This window comes from Mytilus edulis, chromosome 12 (assembly GCF_963676685.1).
Source record: "Mytilus edulis chromosome 12, xbMytEdul2.2, whole genome shotgun sequence".
NCBI lineage: Eukaryota > Metazoa > Mollusca > Bivalvia > Mytilida > Mytilidae > Mytilus > Mytilus edulis.
In genome coordinates this window covers 80,763,318-80,787,693 of record NC_092355.1, presented here as the reverse complement: position 1 = coordinate 80,787,693, position 24,376 = coordinate 80,763,318, and the positions used below count along the sequence as shown (strand labels likewise).

Here is a 24,376-nt window from a genome sequence, read left to right as displayed (position 1 = left end):
CTACAAGTTACTTCAGAACAGAACAAATTGTACATCAGCAGTAAAAAAACACACAACTACAAGTTACTTCAGAATAGAACAAATTGTACACCAGCAGTATAAAACACACAACTTCAAATTACTTCAGAACATAACAGATTGTACACCAGCAGTATAAAACACACAACTACAAGTTACTTCAGAACAGAACAAATTGTACATAAGAAATATAAAACACACAACAACAAATTACTTCAGAACATAACAGATTGTACACCAGCAGTATAAAACACACAACTACAAGTTACTTCAGAGCAGAACAAATTGTACATAAGCAGTAAAAAAACACACAACTACAAGTTACTTCAGAACAGAACAAATTGTACACCAGCAGTATAAACCACACAACTTCAAATTACTTCAGAACATAACAGATTGTACACCAGCAGTATCAAACACACAACTACAAGTTACTTCAGAACAGAACAAATTGTACATAAGAAATATAAAACACACAACTACAAATTACTTCCGAACATAACAGATTGTACACCAGCAGGTTAAAACACACAACTACAAGTTACTTCAGAACAAAACAAATTGTACATAAGAAATATAAAACACACAACAACAAATTACTTCAGAACATAACAAATTGTACACCAGCAGTATAAAACACACAACTACAAATTACTTAAGAACATAACAGATTGTACACCAGCAGTATAAAACACCCAACTACAAGTTACTTCAGAACAGAACAAATTGTACATAAGAAATATAAAACACACAACTACAAGTTACTTCAGAACATAACAGATTGTACACCAGCAGGTTAAAACACACAACTACAAGTTACTTCAGAACAGAACAAATTGTACATAAGCAGTAAAAAAACACACAACTACAAGTTACTTCAGAACAGAACAAATTGTACATAAGAAATATAAAACACACAACAACAAATTACTTCAGAACATAACAGATTGTACTCCAGCAGTATAAAACACACAACTACAAGTGACTTCAGAACATAACAAATTGTACACCAGCAGTATAAAACACACAACTACAAGTTACTTCAGAGCAGAACAAATTGTACATCAGCAGTAAACAAACACACAACTACAAGTTACTTCAGAACATAACAAATTGTACATAAGCAGTAAAAAAACACACAACTACAAGTTACTTCAGAACAGAACAAATTGTACACCAGCAGTATAAAACACACAACTACAAATTACTTAAGAACATAACTGATTGTACACCAGCAGTATAAAACACACAACTACAAGTTACTTCAGAACAGAACAAATTGTACATAAGAAATATAAAACACACAACTACAAATTACTTCAGAACATAACAAATTGTACACCAGCAGGTTAAAACACACAACTACAAGTTACTTCAGAACAGAACAAATTGTACATAAGAAATATAAAACACACAACTACAAATTACTTCAGAACATAACAAATTGTACACCAGCAGTATAAAACACACAACTACAAATTACTTCAGAACATAACAGATTGTACACCAGCAGTATAAAACACACAACTACAAGTTACATAACAGATTGTACACCAGCAGTATAAAACACACAACTACAAGTTACTTCAGAACATAACAAATTGTACACCAGCAGTATAAAACACACAACAGCAAATTACTTCAGTACATAACAGATTGTACACCAGCAGTATAAAACACACAACTACAAGTTACTTCAGAGCAGAACAAATTGTACATCAGCAGTAAAAAAACACACAACTACAAGTTACTTCAGAACAGAACAAATTGTACATAAGCAGTAAAAAAACACACAACTACAAGTTACTTCAGAACAGAACAAATTGTAAACCAGCAGTGTAAAACACACAATTACAAATTACTTCAGAACATAACAGATTGTACACCAGCAGTATATAACACACAACTACAAATTACTTCAGAACATAACAAATTGTACACCAGCAGGTTAAAACACACAACTACAAGTTACTTCAGAACAGAACAAATTGTACACCAGCAGTATAAAACACACAACTACAAATTACTTCAGAACATAACAGATTGTACACCAGCAGTATAAAACACACAACTAGAAATTACTTCAGAACATAACAGATTGTACACCAGCAGTATAAAACACAACTGCAAGTTACTTCAGAACAGAACAAATTGTACACCAGCAGTATAAAACACACAACTACAAGTTACTTCAGAACAGAACAAATTGTACATAAGAAATATAAAACACACAACTACAAATTACTTCAGAACATAACAAATTGTACACCAGCAGTATAAAACACACAACTACAAATTACTTCAGAACATAACAGATTGTACACCAGCAGTATAAAACACACAACTAAAAATTACTTCAGAACATAACAGATTGTACACCAGCAGTATAAAACACAACTGCAAATTATTTCAGAACATAACAGATTGTACACCAGCAGTATAAAACACACAACTTCAAGTTACTTCAGAACAGAACAAATTGTACATAAGCAATATAAAACCCATAACAACAAATTACTTCAGAACATAACAGATTGTACACCAGCAGTATAAAACACACAAGTTACATCAGAACAGAACAAATTGTACATAAGAAATATAAAATACACAAGAACAAACTACTTCAGAACATAACAGATTGTACACCAGCAGTATAAAACACACAACTACAAGTTACTTCAGAACATAACAAATTGTACACCAGCAGTATAAAACACACAGCTACAAGTTACTTCAGAACATAACAAATTGTGCATAAGAAATATAAAACACACAACTACAAGTTACTTCAGAACAGAACAAATTGTACACCAGCAGTATAAAACACACAAGTTACATCAGAACAGAACAAATTGTACATAAGAAATATAAAACACACAACTACAAATTATTTCAGAACATAACAGATTGTACACCAGCAGGTTAAAACACACAACTACAAGTTACTTCAGAACATAACAAATTGTACACCAGCAGTATAAAACACACAACTACAAGTTACTTCAGAACAGAACAAATTGTACATTAGCAGTAAAAAAACACACAACTACAAGTTACTTCAGAACAGAACAAATTGTACATCAGCAGTAAAAAAACACACAACTACAAGTTACTTCAGAATAGAACAAATTGTACACCAGCAGTATAAAACACACAACTTCAAATTACTTCAGAACATAACAGATTGTACACCAGCAGTATAAAACACACAACTACAAGTTACTTCAGAACATAACAAATTGTACACCAGCAGTATAAAACACACAACAGCAAATTACTTCAGTACATAACAGATTGTACACCAGCAGTATAAAACACACAACTACAAGTTACTTCAGAGCAGAACAAATTGTACATCAGCAGTAAAAAAACACACAACTACAAGTTACTTCAGAACAGAACAAATTGTACATAAGCAGTGTAAAACACACAATTACAAATTACTTCAGAACATAACAGATTGTACACCAGCAGTATATAACACACAACTACAAATTACTTCAGAACATAACAAATTGTACACCAGCAGGTTAAAACACACAACTACAAGTTACTTCAGAACAGAACAAATTGTACACCAGCAGTATAAAACACACAACTACAAATTACTTCAGAACATAACAGATTGTACACCAGCAGTATAAAACACACAACTAGAAATTACTTCAGAACATAACAGATTGTACACCAGCAGTATAAAACACAACTGCAAGTTACTTCAGAACAGAACAAATTGTACACCAGCAGTATAAAACACACAACTACAAGTTACTTCAGAACAGAACAAATTGTACATAAGAAATATAAAACACACAACTACAAATTACTTCAGAACATAACAAATTGTACACCAGCAGTATAAAACACACAACTACAAATTACTTCAGAACATAACAGATTGTACACCAGCAGTATAAAACACACAACTAAAAATTACTTCAGAACATAACAGATTGTACACCAGCAGTATAAAACACAACTGCAAGTTACTTCAGAACAGAACAAATTGTACACCAGCAGTATAAAACACACAACTACAAGTTACTTCAGAACAGAGCAAATTGTACATCAGAAATATAAAACACACAACAACAAATTACTTCAGAACATAACATATTGTACACCAGCAGTATAAAACACACAACTACAAGTTACCTCAGAACAGAACAAATTGTACATAAGAAATATAAAACACACAACAACAAATTACTTCAGAACATAACAAATTGTACACCAGCAGTATAAAACACACAACTACAAATTACTTCAGAACATAACAGATTGTACACCAGCAGTATAAAACACACAACTAAAAATTACTTCAGAACATAACAGATTGTACACCAGCAGTATAAAACACAACTGCAAGTTACTTCAGAACAGAACAAATTGTACACCAGCAGTATAAAACACACAACTACAAGTTACTTCAGAACAGAGCAAATTGTACATCAGAAATATAAAACACACAACAACAAATTACTTCAGAACATAACATATTGTACACCAGCAGTATAAAACACACAACTACAAGTTACTTCAGAACATAACAGATTGTACACCAGCAGTATAAAACACACAACTACAAGTTACTTCAGAACAGAACAAATTGTACACCAGCAGTATAAAACACACAACTACAAGTTACTTCAGAACAGAACAAATTGTACACCAGCAGTATAAAACACACAACTACAAGTTACTTCAGAACAGAACAAATTGTACATAAGAAATATAAAACACACAACAGCAAATTACTTCAGAACATAACAGATTGTACACCAGCAGTATAAAACACACAACTACAAGTTACTTCAGAACATAACAAATTGTACACCAGCAGTATAAAACACACAACTACAAGTTACATAACAGATTGTACACCAGCAGTATAAAACACACAACTACAAGTTACTTCAGAACATAACAAATTGTACACCAGCAGTATAAAACACACAACTACAAGTTACTTCAGAGCAGAACAAATTGTACATCAGCAGTAAAAAAACACACAACTACAAATTACTTCAGAACAGAACAAATTGTACATAAGCAGTAAAAAAACACACAACTACAAGTTACTTCAGAACAGAACAAATTGTACATAAGAAATATAAAACACACAACAGCAAATTACTTCAGAACATAACAGATTGTACACCAGCAGTATAAAACACACAACTACAAGTTACTTCAGAACATAACAAATTGTACACCAGCAGTATAAAACACACAACTACAAGTTACATAACAGATTGTACACCAGCAGTGTAAAGCACACAACTACAAATTACTTCAGAACATAACAGATTGTACACCAGCAGTATAAAACATCCAACTACAAGTTACTTCAGAACATAACAAATTGTACATAAGAAATATAAAACACACAACTACAAATTACTTCAGTACATAACAAATTGTACACCAGCAGGATAAAACTAACAACTACAAGTTACTTCAGAACAGAACAAATTGTACATAAGAAATATAAAACACACAACTACAAATTACTTCAGAACATAGCAAATTGTACACCAGCAGTATAAAACACACAACTACAAATTACTTCAGAACATAACAGATTGTACACCAGCAGTATAAAACACACAACTACAAGTTACTTTAGAACGGAACAAAATGTACATAAGCAGTAAAAAAACACACAACTACAAGTTACTTCAGAACAGAACAAATTGTACATAAGAAATATAAAACACACAACTACAAATTATTTCAGAACATAACAGATTGTACACCAGCAGGTTAAAACACACAACTACAAGTTACTTCAGAACAGAACAAATTGTACATAAGAAATATAAAACACACAACAACAAATTACTTCAGAACATAACAAATTGTACACCATCAGTATAAAACACACAACTACAAATTACTTAAGAACATAACAGATTGTACACCAGCAGTATAAAACACACAACTACAAGTTACTTCAGAACAGAACAAATTGTACATAAGAAATATAAAACACACAACTACAAATTACTTCAGAACATAACAAATTGTACACCAGCAGTATAAAACACACAACTACAAGTTACTTCAGAACAGAACAAATTGTACATAAGAAATATAAAACACACAACAACAAATTACTTCAGAACATAACAAATTGTACACCAGCAGTATAAAACACACAACTACAAATTACTTAAGAACGTAACAGATTGTACACCAGCAGTATAAAACACCCAACTACAAGTTACTTCAGAACAGAACAAATTGTACATAAGAAATATAAAACACAAAACTACAAATTACTTCAGAACATAACAGATTGTACACCAGCAGGTTAAAACACACAACTACAAGTTACTTCAGAACAGAACAAATTGTACATAAGAAATATAAAACACACAACAACAAATTACTTCAGAACATAACAAATTGTACACCAGCAGTATAAAACACACAACTACAAATTACTTAAGAACATAACAGATTGTACACCAGCAGTATAAAACACACAACTACAAGTTACTTCAGAACAGAACAAATTGTACATAAGAAATATAAAACACACAACTACAAATTACTTCAGAACATAACAAATTGTACACCAGCAGTATAAAACACACAACTACAAGTTACTTCAGAACAGAACAAATTGTACATAAGAAATATAAAACACACAACTACAAATTACTTCAGAACATAACAGATTGTACACCAGCAGGTTAAAACACACAACTACAAGTTACTTCAGAACAGAACAAATTGTACATAAGAAATATTAAACACACAACAACAAATTACTTCAGAACATAACAAATTGTACACCAGCAGTATAAAAAACACAACTACAAATTACTTAAGAACATAACAGATTGTACACCAGCAGTATAAAATACACAACTACAAGTTACTTCAGAACATAACAAATTGTACACCCGCAGTATAAAACACACAACTACAAGTTACATAACAGATTGTACACCAGCAGTATAAAACACACAACTACAAGTTACTTCAGAACAGAACAAATTGTACATAAGCAGTAAAAAAACACACAACTACAAGTTACTTCAGAACAGGACAAATTGTACATAAGAAATATAAAACACACAACAACAAATTACTTCAGAACATAACAGATTGTACACCAGCAGTATAAAACACACAACTACAAGTTGCTTCAGAACATAACAAATTATACACCAGCAGTATAAAACACACAACTACAAGTTACTTCAGAGCAGAACAAATTGTACATCAGCAGTAAACAAACACACAACTACAAGTTACTTCAGAACAGAACAAATTGTACATAAGCAGTAAAAAAACACACAACTACAAGTTACTTCAGAACAGAACAAATTGTACATAACAAAATATAAAACACACAACTACAAATTACTTCAGAACATAACAGATTGTACACCAGCAGTATAAAACACACAACTACAAGTTACTTCAGAACGGAACAAATTGTACATAAGCAGTAAAAAAACACACAACTACAAGTTACTTCAGAACAGAACAAATTGTACATAAGAAATATAAAACACACAACTACAAATTACTTCAGAACATAACAAATTGTACACCAGCAGTATAAAACACATAACTACAAATTACTTCAGAACATAACAGATTGTACACCAGCAGTATAAAACACACAACTACAAGTTACTTCAGAACAGAACAAATTGTACATAAGCAGTAAAAAAAACCACACAACTACAAGTTACTTTTGAACAGAACAAATTGTACATAAAAAATCTAAAACACACAACTACAAATTACTTCAGAACATAACAGATTGTACACCAGCAGTATAAAACACAACTGCAAGTTACTTCAGAACAGAACAAATTGTACACCAGCAGTATTAAACACACAACTACAAGTTACTTCAGAACAGAACAAATTGTACATAAGAAATATAAAACACACAACAACAAATTACTTCAGAACATAACAGATTGTACACCAGCAGTATAAGACACACAACTACAAGTTACTTCAGAACATAACAGATTGTACACCAGCAGTATAAAACACACAACTACAAGTTACTTCAGAGCAGAACAAATTGTACATCAGCAGTACAAAAACACACAACTACAAGTTACTTCAGAACAGAACAAATTGTACATAAGAAATATAAAACACACAACTACAAATTACTTCAGAACATAAAAAATTGTACACCAACAGCATAAGACACACAACTACAAGTTACTTCAGAACATAACAAATTGTACATAAGCAGTAAAAAAACACACAACTATAAGTTACTTCAGAACAGATCAAATTGTTCACCAGCAGTATAAAACACACAACTACAAATTACTTCAGAACATAACAGATTGTACACCAGCAGTATAAAACACACAACTACAAGTTACTTCAGAACAGAACAAATTGTACATAAGAAATATAAAACACACAACTACAAATTACTTCAGAACATAACAAATTGTACACCAGCAGGTTAAAACACACAACTATCCAAGTTACTTCAGAACAGAACAAATTGTACATAATAAATATAAAACACACAACTACAAATTACTTCAGAACATAACAAATTGTACACCAGCAGTATAAAACACACAACTACAAATTACTTCAGAACATAACAGATTGTACACCAGCAGTATAAAACACACAACTACAAGTTACTTCAGAACGGAACAAATTGTACATAAGCAGTAAAAAAACACACAACTGCAAGTTACTTCAGAACAGAACAAATTGTACATAAGAAATATATACCACACAACTACAAATTACTTCAGAACATAACAGATTATACACCAGCAGGTTAAAACACACAACTACAAGTTACCTCAGAACATAACAGATTGTACACCAGCAGTATAAAACACACAACTACAAGTTACTTCAGAACGGAACAAATTGTACATAAGCAGTAAAAAAACACACAACTGCAAGTTACTTCAGAACAGAACAAATTGTACATAAGAAATATATAACACACAACTACAAATTACTTCAGAACATAACAGATTATACACCAGCAGGTTAAAACACACAACTACAAGTTACCTCAGAACAGAACAAATTGTACATAAGAAATATAAAACACACAACAACAAATTACTTCAGAACATAACAAATTGTACACCAGCAGTATAAAACACACAACTACAAATTACTTAAGAACATAACAGATTGTACACCAGCAGTATAAAACACACAACTACAAGTTACTTCAGAACAGAACAAATTGTACATAAGAAATATAAAACACACAACTATAAATTACTTCAGAACATAACAGATTGTACACCAGCAGTATAAAACACACAACTACAAGTTACTTCAGAACAGAACAAATTGTACATAAGAAATATAAAACACACAACTACAAATAACTTCAGAACATAAAAAATTGTACACCAGCAGTATAAAACACACAACTACAAATTACTTCAGAACATAACAGATTGTACACCAGCAGTATAAAACACACAACTACAAGTTACTTCAGAACAGAACAACTTGTACATAAGCAGTAAAAAAACACACAACTACAAGTTACTTCAGAACAGAACAAATTGTACACCAGCAGTATAAAACACACAACTACAAATTACTTCAGAACATAACAGATTGTACACCAGCAGTATAAAACACACAACTACAAGTTACTTCAGAACAGAACAAATTGTACATAAGCAGTATAAAACACACAACTACAAGTTACTTCAGAACAGAACAAATTGTACATAAGAAATATAAAACACACAACTACAAATTACTTCAGAACATAACAAATTGTACACCAGCAGGTTAAAACACACAACTACAAGTTACTTCAGAACAGAACAAATTGTACATAAGAAATATAAAACACACAACTACAAATTACTTCAGAACATAACAGATTAATGAGGGCTGCCTTGAGAGGACGCCTGGAGATCTCTAGACTCCTCATTGATACAGGATGTAAGATCGACATCACAGATGTATGTTATCTACTTAGTCTGATCACATTACTATTAATCTACACTAAATCATGTTGTTAATTAGACAGGTTTAATGAACAAATATTTGTAATAATCATATAAAGTGGGGTCTCATTTTACTCGTATTATTGTTCTGAATTAGAAAATATTACTCCTTTTCATGTTTCTTAAAATTTTTTTTTTTATTAAAATGAACAATTATACTGAATCTACACTAATTCCTGTTGTTAATCAGACAGTTTTTAAAATGAACAAATATGTGTAAGAATCATATAAAGTGGGGTCTCATTTTGTTTGTTTTGTTCTACTGAATCCATTGATATAATTATTTAACAAATTTTTTTTTTTTATAAGATATCAGGTTTAATGGAAGTTTTGACATTTCACAACAAAACATGTTTATTTATTGTTTATGTACAATATAAATACAAGTGTGACTGGTCATTTTATTCAGTTTTGACCACTGATTCATGTGATATATATTTTGTTTATATTAATTACACAACATTGTCCAGTTTATCAGACAAGTTTTGATGTCAGTTGTATTATTCCAGGGTAGTGGACAGACAGCATTAATGAGGGCTGCCGAGGAAGGACACCTGGAGGTCTGTAGACTCCTCATTGATAGAGGATGTAAGATCGACATCACAGATGTATGTTATCTACTTAGTCTGATCACATTACTATTAATCTACACTAAATCATGTTGTTAATTAGACAGGTTAATGGACAAATATTTGTAATAATTATATAAAGTGGGGTCTCATTTTACTCGTATTATTGTTCTGAATCAGAAAATATAACTTCTTTTCATGTTTCTTAAAAAAAATATTTTATTAAAATGATCAATTATACTGAATCTACACTAAATCCTGTTGTTAATTAGACAGTTTTAATGAACAAATATTTGTAAGAATCATATAAAGTGGGGTCTCATTTTACTTGTTTTGTTATACTGAATCCATTGATATAATTATTTTACACATTTCTTGAAAAAAATATTTTTATAAGATATCAGGTTTAATGGAAGTTTTGACATTTCACAACAAAACATGTTTATTTATTGTTTATATACAATATAAATACAAGTGTGACTAGTCATTGTATTTAGTTTTGAACACTGATTCATGTGATATATATTTTGTTTATATTAATTACACAGCATTGTCCAGTTTATCAGATAAGTTTTGATGTCAGTTGTATTATTCCAGATGTTTGGAGGGACAGCATTAATGTTTGCTGCCGGGGAAGGACACCTTGAGATCTGTAAACTCCTCATTGATAGAGGATGTAAGATCGACATCACAGATGTATGTTATCTACTTAGTCTGATCACATTACTATTAATCTACACTAAATCATGTTGTTAATTGGACAGGTTTAATGAACAAATATTTGTAATAATTATATAAAGTGGGGTCTCATTTTACTCGTATTATTGTTCTGAATTAGAAAATATTACTCCTTTTCATGTTTCTTAAATTTTTTTTTTTTATTAAAATGAATGATTATACTGAATCTACACTAAATCCTGATGTTAATTATACAGTTTTAACGAACAAATATTTGAAAGAATCATATAAAGTGTGGTCTCATTTTGTTTGTTTTGTTCTACTGAATCCATTGATATAATTATTTTACACATTTCTTGAAAAAAATATTTTTTTAAGATATCAGGTTTTATGAAAGTTTTAACATCTCACAACGAAACATGTTTATTTATTGTTTATGTACAGTATAAATACAAGTGTGACTGGTCATTTTATTCAGTTTTGACCACTGATTCATGTGATATATATTTAGTTTATATTTATTATACAACATTGTCCAGTTTATCAGACAAGTTTTAATGTCAGTGGTAGGATATGTTGTATATTATTGATATTGATAACAAAGTATTGTACATAATAGTTACATGTTATTTGGTTATATTATAGGACAGGGGATACACAGCTTTACATTATGCTGCTGAGTATGGAGATCTACAGACCACAAGATGTCTGGTAGAACAAGGAGGTGCAAGTCCCTTGTTTACAACACATGAGGTAATATTTTATAGTATATGACCAGTGTTCAACTATTAAGTAATGAATAACTAAAATGATGTATAACATATGGTTGGATTCTCTTTAAAGGCTATAGTTAAAAGTCATATGATTATTTAAATTGGACTTAAAATATGAACTTGAATGGCTAAATTTTATCATAAAAAAACATGAACATCTGATAAGAGAAGTCCATTAATATTTTTACCAAAATCTTCAAAAACACAAGAACATAGACTATCATACTGGCTGTAATTAAAGTCAGTGTAAACAAACAAATTGTCAAACAAAACTTACACCAATCCGTTGTCATGACAATTGTAACAAAGACTAATTACTAGACAATATTTGTATGTTCAATAACGAGGAAATAAAAATTGTTTAATAATTTTATATTGTGTTGCCACTTTGAAAATAATTTGAAAGAGATGATCCTTTAAACATTATAATTTTTTTCAAATTCCTGTTTTTAAATTGTGTAGTGGCAGAGATACCTATCAACTTTGTCATAATTTATTTATTTCCTTATTTTAACAATATCAGTGATAACACTAAAAACCATAAAATGCTGTAAAATAACAATATAAAGATATAGGAGGGTAGAAATAAGGTATACAAATATAGGAGGGTGTGGATGGGTTATACAGATATAGGAGGATGTGGATGGGGTATACAGATATAGGAGGTTGTGGATGGGGTATACAGATATAGGAGGATGTGGATGGGGTATACAGATATAGGAGGTTGTGGATGGGGTATACAGATATAGGAGAGTGTGGATGGGGTATACGTATGTAGGAGGGTGTGGATGGGGTATACAGATATAGGAGGGTGTGGATGGGGTATACAGATATAGGAGGGTAGAAATAGGGTTTACAAGTAGAGGGGGGTGTGGATGGGGTATACAGATATAGGAGGGTAGAAATAGGGTATACAAGTAGAGGGGTGTGTGGATGGGGTATACAGATATAGGAGGATGTGGATGGGGTATACAGATATAGGAGGTTGTGGATGGGGTATACAGATATAGGAGATTGTGGATGGGGTATACAGATGTAGGAGGGTGTGGATGGGGTATACAGATATAGGAGGGTGTGGATGGGGTAAACAGATATAGGAGGGTAGAAATAGGGTTTACAAGTAGAGGAGGGTGTGGATGGGGTATATAGATATAGGAGGTTGTGGATGGGGTATACAGATATAGGAGAGTGTGGATGGGGTATACAGATATAGGAGGATGTGGATGGGGTATACAGATATAGGTGAGTGTGGTTGGGGTATACAGGTATAGGAGGGTGTGGATGGGGTATACAGATATTGGAGGGTGTGGATGGAGTTTACAGATATAGGAGGGTGTGGTCCAGGTATACAGATATATGAGAGTGTGGATGGGGTATACAGATATAGGAGGGTGTGGATGGGGTATACAGATATAGAAGGATGTGGATGGGGTAAACAGATATAAGAGAGTGTGGATGGGGTATACAGATATAGGAGGGTGTGGATGGGGTATACAGATATAGGAGAGTGTGGTTGGGGTATACAGATATAGGAGGGTGTGGATGGCGTATACAGATAAAGGAGAGTGTTGGTGGGGTATACAGATATATCAGGGTGTGGATGGGGTATACGGACATAAGAGAGTAAGGTTGGGGTATACAGATATATGAGGGTGTGGATTGGGTATACAGATAAAGGAGGGTGTGGATGGGGTATACAGATATAGGAGGGTAAGGATGGGGTATACAGATATAGGAGGGTGTTGATGGGGTATACATATATAGGAGGGTGTGGATGGGGTATACAGATATAGGAGTGTGGTTGGGGTATACAGGTATAGGAGGGTGTGGATGGGGTATACAGATATAGGAGGGTGTGGATGGGGTATACAGATATAGGAGAGTGTGGTTAGGGTATACAGGTATAGGAGGGTTTGGATTGGGTATACAGATATAGGAGGGTGTGGATGGGGTATACAGATATAGGAGGGTAAGGATGGGGTATACAGATATAGGAGGGTGTGGATGGGGTATACAGATATAGGAGGGTAAGGATGGGCTATACAGATATAGGAGGGTGTTGATGGGGTATACAGATATAGGAGAGTTTGGTTAGGGTATACAGGTATAGGAGGGTGTGGATTGGGTATACAGATATAGGATGGTGTGGATGGGGTATACAGATATAGGAGGGTAAGGATGGGGTATACAGATATGAGGGTGTGGATGGGGTATACAGATATAGGAGGGTAAGGATGGGCTATACAGATATAGGAGGGTGTGGATGGAGTATACAGATATAGGAGGATGTGGATCAGGTATAGAGATATGACACCCTCCCATATTTATATAACAAATCCTTGTGCTTTCTTGTTGCTTAAAAGTGCTGCGCGATTTTCCAGAAGTGAACATATTAAATAAAAATAATATTTTTAGTTTACCCGGCAGCATATAACGTTAAATTTGTACACAGTTTCGTTCTTAATTTGATTACAGTTTCATATTCATTAAGCGCGCAGCACTTTTCTATTAGGTTAGAACTATAGCTTTCTATTTCAGTTGATTTTTTTGAGAAGTATCGTCTCTGGTAACCTGCTTTTTGTGAATTTAGATTTCGTAACTATGGTTTCGATTAATTGTCTATGTCATTCAAGCGCACTGACGACCCGAACAATCATCAAAGAACCGCAACTCTGTTGTCACAGTTGACGATGCTGGAGTATTTACATTATTAAACCTCAACATAAATTGATCTTATTGACAATATCCGTTGAAATCGTTTGACCTTTGTGGTAACCGATGATAGTAAAACAAGTTGTGCGTGTTTGATGCACTTCTTCAGGTTTCAACTGTATGTAGAATGTCGAATTTTCCTGGAAAAAAAGACTGACAAAATATGTGCAGTTCCGCCTTCATAAATAATTTGTAATACCAATCTCTATGCAAATTTGGTCGTTTAAACTTTGAAGAGTAGTCTTATGGTGTATAAGTTGGTTATCTGAGTTCTATATATATGTTATGTTGTCCTTGGCAGAGGCGGATTTAGGGGGGGGGGGCTCCCCATTTTTGGGAAAAAAATTTGGTTGCTTGTATAGGGAATCACTGAAACGCGACTAGAGCGGGCCCCCTCTTAGGTAGTCCAAATTATTATGACGTCTTGAAAGGACGAAGTAAGGCGTCAAAGAAAAAAATATAGCCTTTCAAGACGTCATAATTATTTGGACTACCTCTTAGGCAGTCAATGGGTCCCCACTTAGGAAAATTTCTGGATCCGCCAGTGCTTGGTCCTGTTCATCAACCATTTATTTTCCTCTAGCCCCAGGTGATTTATGACTATGTCAGACTATTTATTTTGTGAAAAGCTAGATCTTGCTATATAAATCACTGATCTTTTGCTAAATAAATCCTTGATCTCAACATATTTAAATCCTTTCTATTAAATATGAATTTGTAAATTTATGCTAATAGTATGCATAAAATATATAAAAGAAAACAGCAGTTCTGACATATTCAGTTGCAAAATATGTTTGAAAATCAGTAAGACAAATCCAATCAGAAGTCTTGAAAAGTAAAGAAAACCACTTAGGCTTAAATTAAAATATTGTTTGTTTGCCCTTTACCAACCGACCCTATAAATTTGTTCCGCCTGAAAATCTTTTATTGTGTTTACCAGCAAGATTTTATTTTATTTTATTTTTCGTTCCTACCAAAAATTAATCTTATATTTGTATTTCCCGCTCAAAGCTTTTTTACCGGAATTCTCAGGTTTTATCTTTCCCGTATAAGGTCTAGTCTGTTTTGTATCATGTGAGCGTTTGACATGAACGAACACTTGCGTTTGGAGTTTCAAAGCATAAATTTGTTTGAAATGGATGTTGTATTGAAAGCTTTGAAATCATGATTTAACAAACGTTACTCTGTGTCTTTATACTTGAAGAGCTGGGTTCATTCAAAAAATGTTCCTCCAATACTAAATTATCAATGTGTGTACAAAATATTTTGTATACAGACTTTGTATCCTATGTAGTGATGGCTTTTGGTCCGTAGATCAGGATGATTATGTTAACGATGCCTTTGACCAGCATTGATATATTCTGATTTATATCTAACATGAACCAAAGATCTGTAAAGGGGAGAATATTTGGCAGTAAAATCGCAAAGTTTTTCCATACAGATCATATATAAATGCGATGTAAAAAACGTGACAATTGAGTTTCAAGTCTTGTAGCATTTTTATTGGAAACACAGGCACACACGAAAATTTAAACACTCTAGGGACTTTTTCTACTAGTAATGTACAAAGTATGCATGGTATGTCTATCCGGACATATTTTACCAGGACAAAGTCATCTCTTACAGAAAAACTTTAGGTCCAGGTTAAGCGTACAAGGTACATGTACGTAGTACAGAATATTAGTAAGTTAAAATTCTTAAAAATTCTAGGTGTATAAACGTTTCAATATGCTGCACCGCCCTATATTTTGATATTTGAAAAAAATTGTTTTGCATATGAAATAACTTCATATTATATATATGATATTTTTTTTTCAAAAGTGAAAACTTGGGACTATTATACTAAAACTTATTAGCAAAAGCATACTTAAACAAAAGCAATACAGACAAAAATGATATCATGCAGATTTTGTATCTATAAAATAAAATATTATACCTACATGTACCTGCCTACCCATGACTAAAAATGTACCGAGCTAAGTTATTTTTTGGGAAAGAAAAATAAAATATTTTACCTACCTACCTACCCTGTTTCAAGACATAGGGTCAGAAAAGGGCAAACAAACAATATTTTAATTTAGGCCTTAATTTTAAATGGAAGATAATTTGATATTCAGGCTGGGGCAACTTCAAAGTTTTCTATCATCTGTTGCTACACAGACATCTTTTTTCTGGGGGTTGCTCACTTGCTGTGTATGATATAAAAACAGACAAATTGCATTAAAGTCTTTGTGTGACCATGTATCATGTGTATTGCTTACATGTTTCTTGTTGACCCCTCTTTAAAAAATCTGGATAAACTTAGAAATTATATAACCAACACTTACCAAATTAGATTTCACATATATATATATGTCAATTTTCAACTTTATATTATTGAAAAATGATTCATAATTTAAATAAAATCAGTTTATAAAAGATGTAAAATCTGGATACCCAGCAATTTTTAAAGACTGTAAATACTGAATGTTTTGCATGCATTTATTATACTATTTCCAGTATATGATCATTTATTATTGCAATTATTCAAGAATGGATGCCTTAGCAGTTATCTGCTCTTTGGTTGGGTTATCTCATTGACATGCATATTCCCTAAATTCCATTCACAAATTTTACAAAAAATGTTTATTTATTGTGATTTTAAATAATTCCTCATAAATGTGTATGTTTCATTTAAAAATGTTTAAGAATGCAAATTCTTATTATTGCGATATTTACCTAGTCACATTATTCGCATTCAATTATTTCTGAATTTACAGTACTGTACATGTATAAAGTTTGAGTGGTTTACAATAGGCAATATGTGTAATGTAACTTTACGGAAGAAAAATAAATAAGCGAAGACAATGATAGAAGTCTCATCTGTGTCTTATTTTGATAATGAAAATGGCAAGACTTTATGATTACATGTATCTGTATATTTAACACGACTGAAAGTATGTTTTCTGTCCAAATACAGTCTAATCATCTAATGGAACATACTTTTACAAGTTCAACTTTTACTGGGATTCATGTTTAGTACCAAATTGTTGCTTTTATATATGCTTATCTTCTTTAAATATTTCTTTATGAGTCCTTGTGCATGTTTCGTGTGTTTTACACCAATCAAGTTTGATGTCCTCGTGTGAATGAAAGAGCTATGTCGCAAGAAAAGTCTGAGAGGAAGATTCGAAAGAAATTTTAGATTTTAGTCGTCATCACCACACCACAACTCATTCCTTAGTGCAAAAACATTTACACATTGTATATACACAAAACTCATCCAATAATTATTCCCGAAAAAGTGTTAACTACGAAGTTTTTCAAATAACATTTTTCACATTGACCGTCAACCATTCCGCCATCTTTGCTTGCTGAAAAAAATCTCAACAAAACTCAACAAATATTCCTTCAACTTCAATATACAACTATTTTAGTGAACAACAATTGTACATTCTAATATTATATAAACATTTATTCCAAATCTCGCCATCCGAGGAAATACGGAGATTTATTCATCATCATTCATCATTCTTACCTTTTAACATTTGCATATTTATTTTAACCTGTCGTATATATTTTACGTTTCGCCGTGTGCTTAAACCGTAATTAATTTTTAGTGACAAAAACATTTTATCAACATATAATTTTTAATATCCAGCTGAAATCAATGTCCGAGAGAAAATTAGAAAAATATCTGAAACGGAAATTACCTGAGATAACCTCTGAAAAATCAAATACTCCAATTCTTATCTCCGATAGTAAAGGAAATTATTTAAAAACTCATACTGAAACAGAAATTGACCACGAAATCAGATGGTATTGTGAACGGGGTAGATCCACTGTCGCAGGATATTCTTGGCTTGAATCTAATATTCAACGTCTTACTGATCGTTTGGATAGCATCCATGTATATGTCTGGCTAGGCACCTGTGACCTTACATCATACAAGCGTCCTTTCATCTCGTTAGCTTTACCAACTGATAATATCCTGCAATCTATATTTGACACTTATGATCAATTTATCACGCTTCTCGCCAAATACCCGAACTCACATTTAACTTTTCTGGAAATTCCAATATATTCAATTGTAGAATGGAATAAATATCAAAAGCATCAACAACCATCTTCTTTCAATCCTCAAGACGAAATACTTATATCTCAACTAGAAAAGCTCAATTGCTACATTAAAGAACTGAACACTCAACTTGCTACAAATCCTTCGCCTATGTTCTCGGTAGATATTTCTCATAATCAGTCTAAAAATTCAAAATCAAAGAAGCATCTTACAAGACATAACTACAACTTTACTCTGTACAAAGACGGCATCCATCCCAGCACTAGTCTGGCAAAAGTCTGGCTTAGAAAAATATCAAATCTGATCATCAAAGACTGTTGGCAACCTTAAAATTAAACTAACAATTATATACTTGAGTGGCTCATTCCTACATTTTTAAATATGGATATGATTTCAACATTATCAAAATCAAAATCTACAGGCTCGCTAAAAGGATTACATCAATTAAGCAACTCCAAAGATTCAAATTTAGATAATATATCTACTAGAAGTAAAAACTACTCTCTCAATCGCTCCAAAGCTCTGGACAAAAAACAGGAAACATGTCAAAAACAACATATTCAATATGAAATGAAACCTGGCAAAAACTTCGTAATTGAATTCTCCACAGCAGCTTTTGAGGCTACAAAAAACTTCTTATTGTCACATTTCACTTCTGAAAACTTCAACAACAATTTGGCAGTGAAAGAGCAGAAAAATCTTGACTCAACTCACATTACTGTAGACCACTCTTACAGAATCTACAACCGTAAAAATAACGGACAAATTGGCTCGCAACTGAAATATGTAGTTAATGTATACAATACAACTAGCCTGATCAACGTCAATGGTAGTAGAGTTGAATTATTTGTAAATGGCATTTTCAAAGATCTCTGTGCTTACCTATCCAAACATTTTGATTCTTTTGACATTTTAAATAATGAAATAGCCAACTACCTGGAGGATATAAGTGCTAATTATAAAGATAAAGACAGAAATTTAGGAAATTCTGCTTCATCCATCCTGAAAGGGAAGTCAAGGCAACCAACAGTGGGAACATCCACGACGTGTCGCCTTGCACTGTCCCCTTCACCATCTCCACAAGTCCTGGACATTTCTTCCGGCTCACCAAAATCTACTCCGTTAGAATCATCCATATCCAAGCCTTTAACCGAAATTTGCCCTATGTGTTCAGAGTTTGTTGTTGAGGAAGGTATAGCATGTGACAAATGTAACTTTTGGCTTCACTTCGAATGCACAGGCATAAACAAAGATAAAACAAACCTAAATAGCATCCAGGGGGAGGATTTTATCTGCATGCTCTGCAACAATGATCTGTTATATGAAGACCGAAACACAAATGAGACGCTCTGTCAAGTGACTCAAGATAATGAGGATATCCACTCAGATTCTATATTATCAAATCTAAGCATAATCGACCCATCTTCTAATACTCATAAACAGTTGATTTCAAACTCTCCAGCAATAAACTCTTCTAATGATGCTAAGGGGGAATTGGGTCACCCAACAGTGGGATTATCCACGACGAGCTGTCCCGACTTCCCCTTGGCAACAGCTTCGGACACTATTGGTTCACAGAATGAAAACCAGGTGAACATTCCAATTAATGCTGAGATAATTAAACCTAAAACAACAAAAAGAGCTTATAAAACAAAAGATGAAAAAGAAGATATCATCATTAACCAAAAGACAAGAATTCTAAATTTAGAAAACGAAATTAATCAGCTCAAAAATGTAGTGAATAGCCTGTCTTTAAATTCCTCAAACCATAACGTTCATAGTCAAAAAGTCAACATAACCAAAGTTCGTGTTGCCAACAAAAGATTAGAGATGAACTAATGGAGCAACGAATCAGAATGCTCGAAAATCAAATGGTTCAAAATATGTGCATCAATACAGCTCTAACAACACAGCTTGCAATGCAAACAAGATCAGCTTACCCCATGTCAGCACATCCTCCAAATATGCATTGCGGTGCACCACCATTTAACCATTTCCAACATCCAGCTTCAACATCTAGCCACATACCGCTGCACCCTATCCCATCTTTTCAAGCCTACAATCATCATCAATTTATTCATCAATTTCAACCACCAGCTTATAACGACCTAAATGCGCCTCATCTGAACAACATCCATATGGCCTATCCATCAACTAACCATATGGACACTAGGGGGCTACATGATCGGCCACAACACTCTCAACAATGCAACTATCCACAACAGGGCCAACCTATTGGTCAATTTCCGGTTTCACATGCTGAAACTTAATCAAGACAATCTAGTGCTCATGTGAAGAATTCCCAACAACAATCTCATTCGCAATCTTCGCAAAGGAAGCCCTCTCATCTGCCAAACAATTCTCAGTTAATGGATTCTCATTCTCAACACAAAAGGACTTTTCATCAAACTAACCAAGTTCAACATACTGCTCATCAAAAGTCTAGAAAACTATGTACAACTAAACAATTGCCTCTAAGGGATAGGATAGGGAAGTCAGGACAACCAATAGTGGGATTATCCACGACGTGTCGTCCTGCACTCCTCCCTACACCAAGTACAGGAGAAGGGACATCTTTACAACTGCTCTCAGAATCCATAGACTTATACACAAATACAAATCATGATGTAACAGTTTCTCACTCCTCTATTAACATTACCTCTCAGGATTCGCCAGTATCGCCAAGTTTGGATGCTCAAACAAATTCTAATGTCAATACTAAAGGGAATTCTGATCATCCTTTTCGTCAAACAGGCCTTTTCAAACATCCTCCAGATCAAAGAGTAATACTGAGGTCCACGAGACTATAAATATTCTTTCTTGTAATATTGAAGGTATCAAGTCAAATCATCAATACCTACATACACTGGATCTGCAAAATACAATCGTGTGCCTCCAAGAACACTTTCTCTGGGAATTCCAAAAACAAACTATGTCAAAGCTAATACCATCTCTGGATAATTTTACTAGATGCCACGATACTAGTGAACCTATTTCAAATTTTAAAGCGACAAGAGGACAAGCTGGGGTCTCAATCTTGTGGCCCAAACAATGGTCAAGCAAAATTAAGAAACTTGAAGTAGGAAATGAACGAATCATTGCTATTACAATAGCAACAGAACCTATGCTCTGTATCATCAATGCATATATGCCTACAATAAATACTAACTCTGAAATCCAATATTCTGAATGTCTGGATATAATTTTCGACATCATTGAAAAACATCAATCCAAATATATTATAATTCTGGCTGGTGATCTTAATGGCTCCCTTCTTCAGACTAGAACAAACAAACATGATAAACTTTTGAAGGAATTTGTTCAGGAAGTTTCTCTTTTTCGACCAGATCTAGGCAATCAACCTACCTTCTTTCATCATGCTCACCATGGTTCGTCACAGATAGATTATATTCTTTCCAACAGGAATAATTTATCTAAAAAGTATTCCATTCTAGACAAATCCTATGCTAACACCTCGGCACATTGTGCAGTCATTCTACATACAAATATCAGCATACCTCTTCTTGTCCGCAATACAAATCAAAAGAAAACCATTAAAACGAAAGTTTTATGGGAGCAAAGAGATGAAGAGAAATACAGGGAAACAATCCTAAATGAGTTGCTTCAAAAAGATCTTCCAACACTGGACATTGATAAACAAATAGATATTATCTCAAATTCGCTTCTTAACGCTCAACAACAATCCATTCCGTCAAAAATTACTCAGCTGAAAGGCCCTAAATGGAAAGCTACCCCTGAAGTTACAGTCTTACTCAGGATGTGTAAAGTTATTTACAACAAATGGGCAGACTTAGGGAAACCAATTGGCCATCCCTTATCTCTTGAACTAAAAATCCATAAAAAAAAGCTTCGTCAACGTCAGCGAATGGAACAAGCCATCGACAGAAATACCATCCATAATAAAATTATGAACACCTCTAGCTCACAGATGTTCCACAGACTCATCAGAAGAAATTTGGGTGATAACTCCCAATCTGCAATAAACTGTATAAAAACTGATGAAAATGAATATCTTTTTCTGGCTAAAGACCAAAGGAAAGCTTTCGCAAACTATTATGAAGATTTGAGTGCCCCTAAACCGGAACAATTTGATGATTTATATGTAAATTTATGCAAAATTCGTCTAAAAGAAATGTTGAAAACACTCGAAGACCAGGAAATACCGTCTGACTATTTTACATCAGCTGATATAATCAAAGCCATTGAAGAATTAAATATGAATAAAAGTCCTGATGAATTTGGATTATGTGCTGAACATCTCAAATTCTCCAAAAATGAAATAGCTCCTTATCTTACAAAACTTTTCAATAACATAATAGAAACTCTAAAGACTCCAGGCACTTTCAAGACTGGCATTCTCTTCCCCGTTTTAAAAAAGGACAAGGATCCCTCTGATGTCAACAGTTACCGTGGTATTACAGTAACCCCAGTCATAGGAAAAGTTTTCGAATACTGCATTCTACCTAAACTCAATCTGCAAAACATTACGAACTTACAATTTGGCTTCACTAAAGGCCTAAATCCTCTCATCTCTAGCTTCATTATATCTGAATCAAAATATGATCAAACAAGGAAAAACAATGAATTTTATATGGGTTTCTTGGATGTTAAATCAGCCTTTGATGTGGTACAGCATGACATTATCCTAGATAAATTATTAGACTTAAATATTCCTTCTTTCCTTTGGCTGGTAATTAAAGATCTATATTCTAATCTCTCAACAAAAGTGAAATGGCAAGGCGACCTTAGTGAAAAATTCTCGGTCCACCAAGGTGTACGACAAGGTGGGATTTTGTCTACTCATCTCTACAAAATATTTGTACAAGACCTACTTTTAGAACTAGAAAGAAACTCTCTAGGTTTAAATACTGGAAATATTTTTGTTGGTACTCCTACATGCGCTGATGATATGGCTTTTATTGAAACAAATAGAGACAATCTTCAAATTATGCTCAACGTTTCGGAAAGATATTCTAAACAACATCACTACAAAATTCATCCTACAAAAACAAAAATTGTTACATGTGGAAAGGTTACAAATGCTGACTGGACTCTATACGATACTCCGGTTACAATATCTAAAGAAGCAACTCATTTAGGTATAACTAGAAGTTGGAAAAAGGAAGGAGAAATAAATGTGGCCAATAGAATAAAGCTCGCAAGACGAACTTTGTATGCATTAATGGGCTCTGGGGTGCATGGAACAAACGGCTTAGATCCAGTAACATCTTATAAAATCTACAACACATACGTTCTACCAAGACTCCTTTATGGTTTGGAAGCCATTCCTCTAAATAAGACTAATATATCACAGCTGGAATCTTTTCATAGAAAGAATTTAAGACATTTTCAATCTCTTCCTCAACGCACGGCTATAGCTGCAATATATCTTTTAATTGGTGGATTGCCAATAGAGGCTGAACTACACAAAAAGCAACTGTCTTTCCTACATAATTTACTGTCTTCAAATGTTCAAAGAGTTGATGATATCATATCATCAGACAAATGTCGGTCAACTATGACAACCCGAACAGCTTCTTC

The 24,376-nt window shown here is 33.2% G+C and overlaps 1 protein-coding gene and 1 long non-coding RNA gene across 2 annotated transcripts in view; both read left to right on the top strand.

The window, feature by feature from the left end:
* Positions 1–10,633, top strand: part of LOC139497249 (uncharacterized) — a 38,869-nt gene extending 28,236 nt beyond the window's left edge. Inside the window, exon 6 of the long non-coding RNA XR_011657731.1 lies at positions 10,535–10,633. This is a non-coding gene — a long non-coding RNA (uncharacterized lncRNA). The remainder of the gene's footprint in view (positions 1–10,534) is intronic.
* A 523-nt stretch (positions 10,634–11,156) lies between these two features.
* Positions 11,157–24,376, top strand: part of LOC139497248 (uncharacterized) — an 81,081-nt gene continuing 67,861 nt past the window's right edge. Inside the window, exons 1-2 of the mRNA XM_071285397.1 lie at positions 11,157–11,290; positions 11,918–12,025. Of these exons, the coding sequence (XP_071141498.1) occupies positions 11,171–11,290; positions 11,918–12,025 (228 nt within the window). The 5' untranslated portion in view covers positions 11,157–11,170. The remainder of the gene's footprint in view (positions 11,291–11,917; positions 12,026–24,376) is intronic.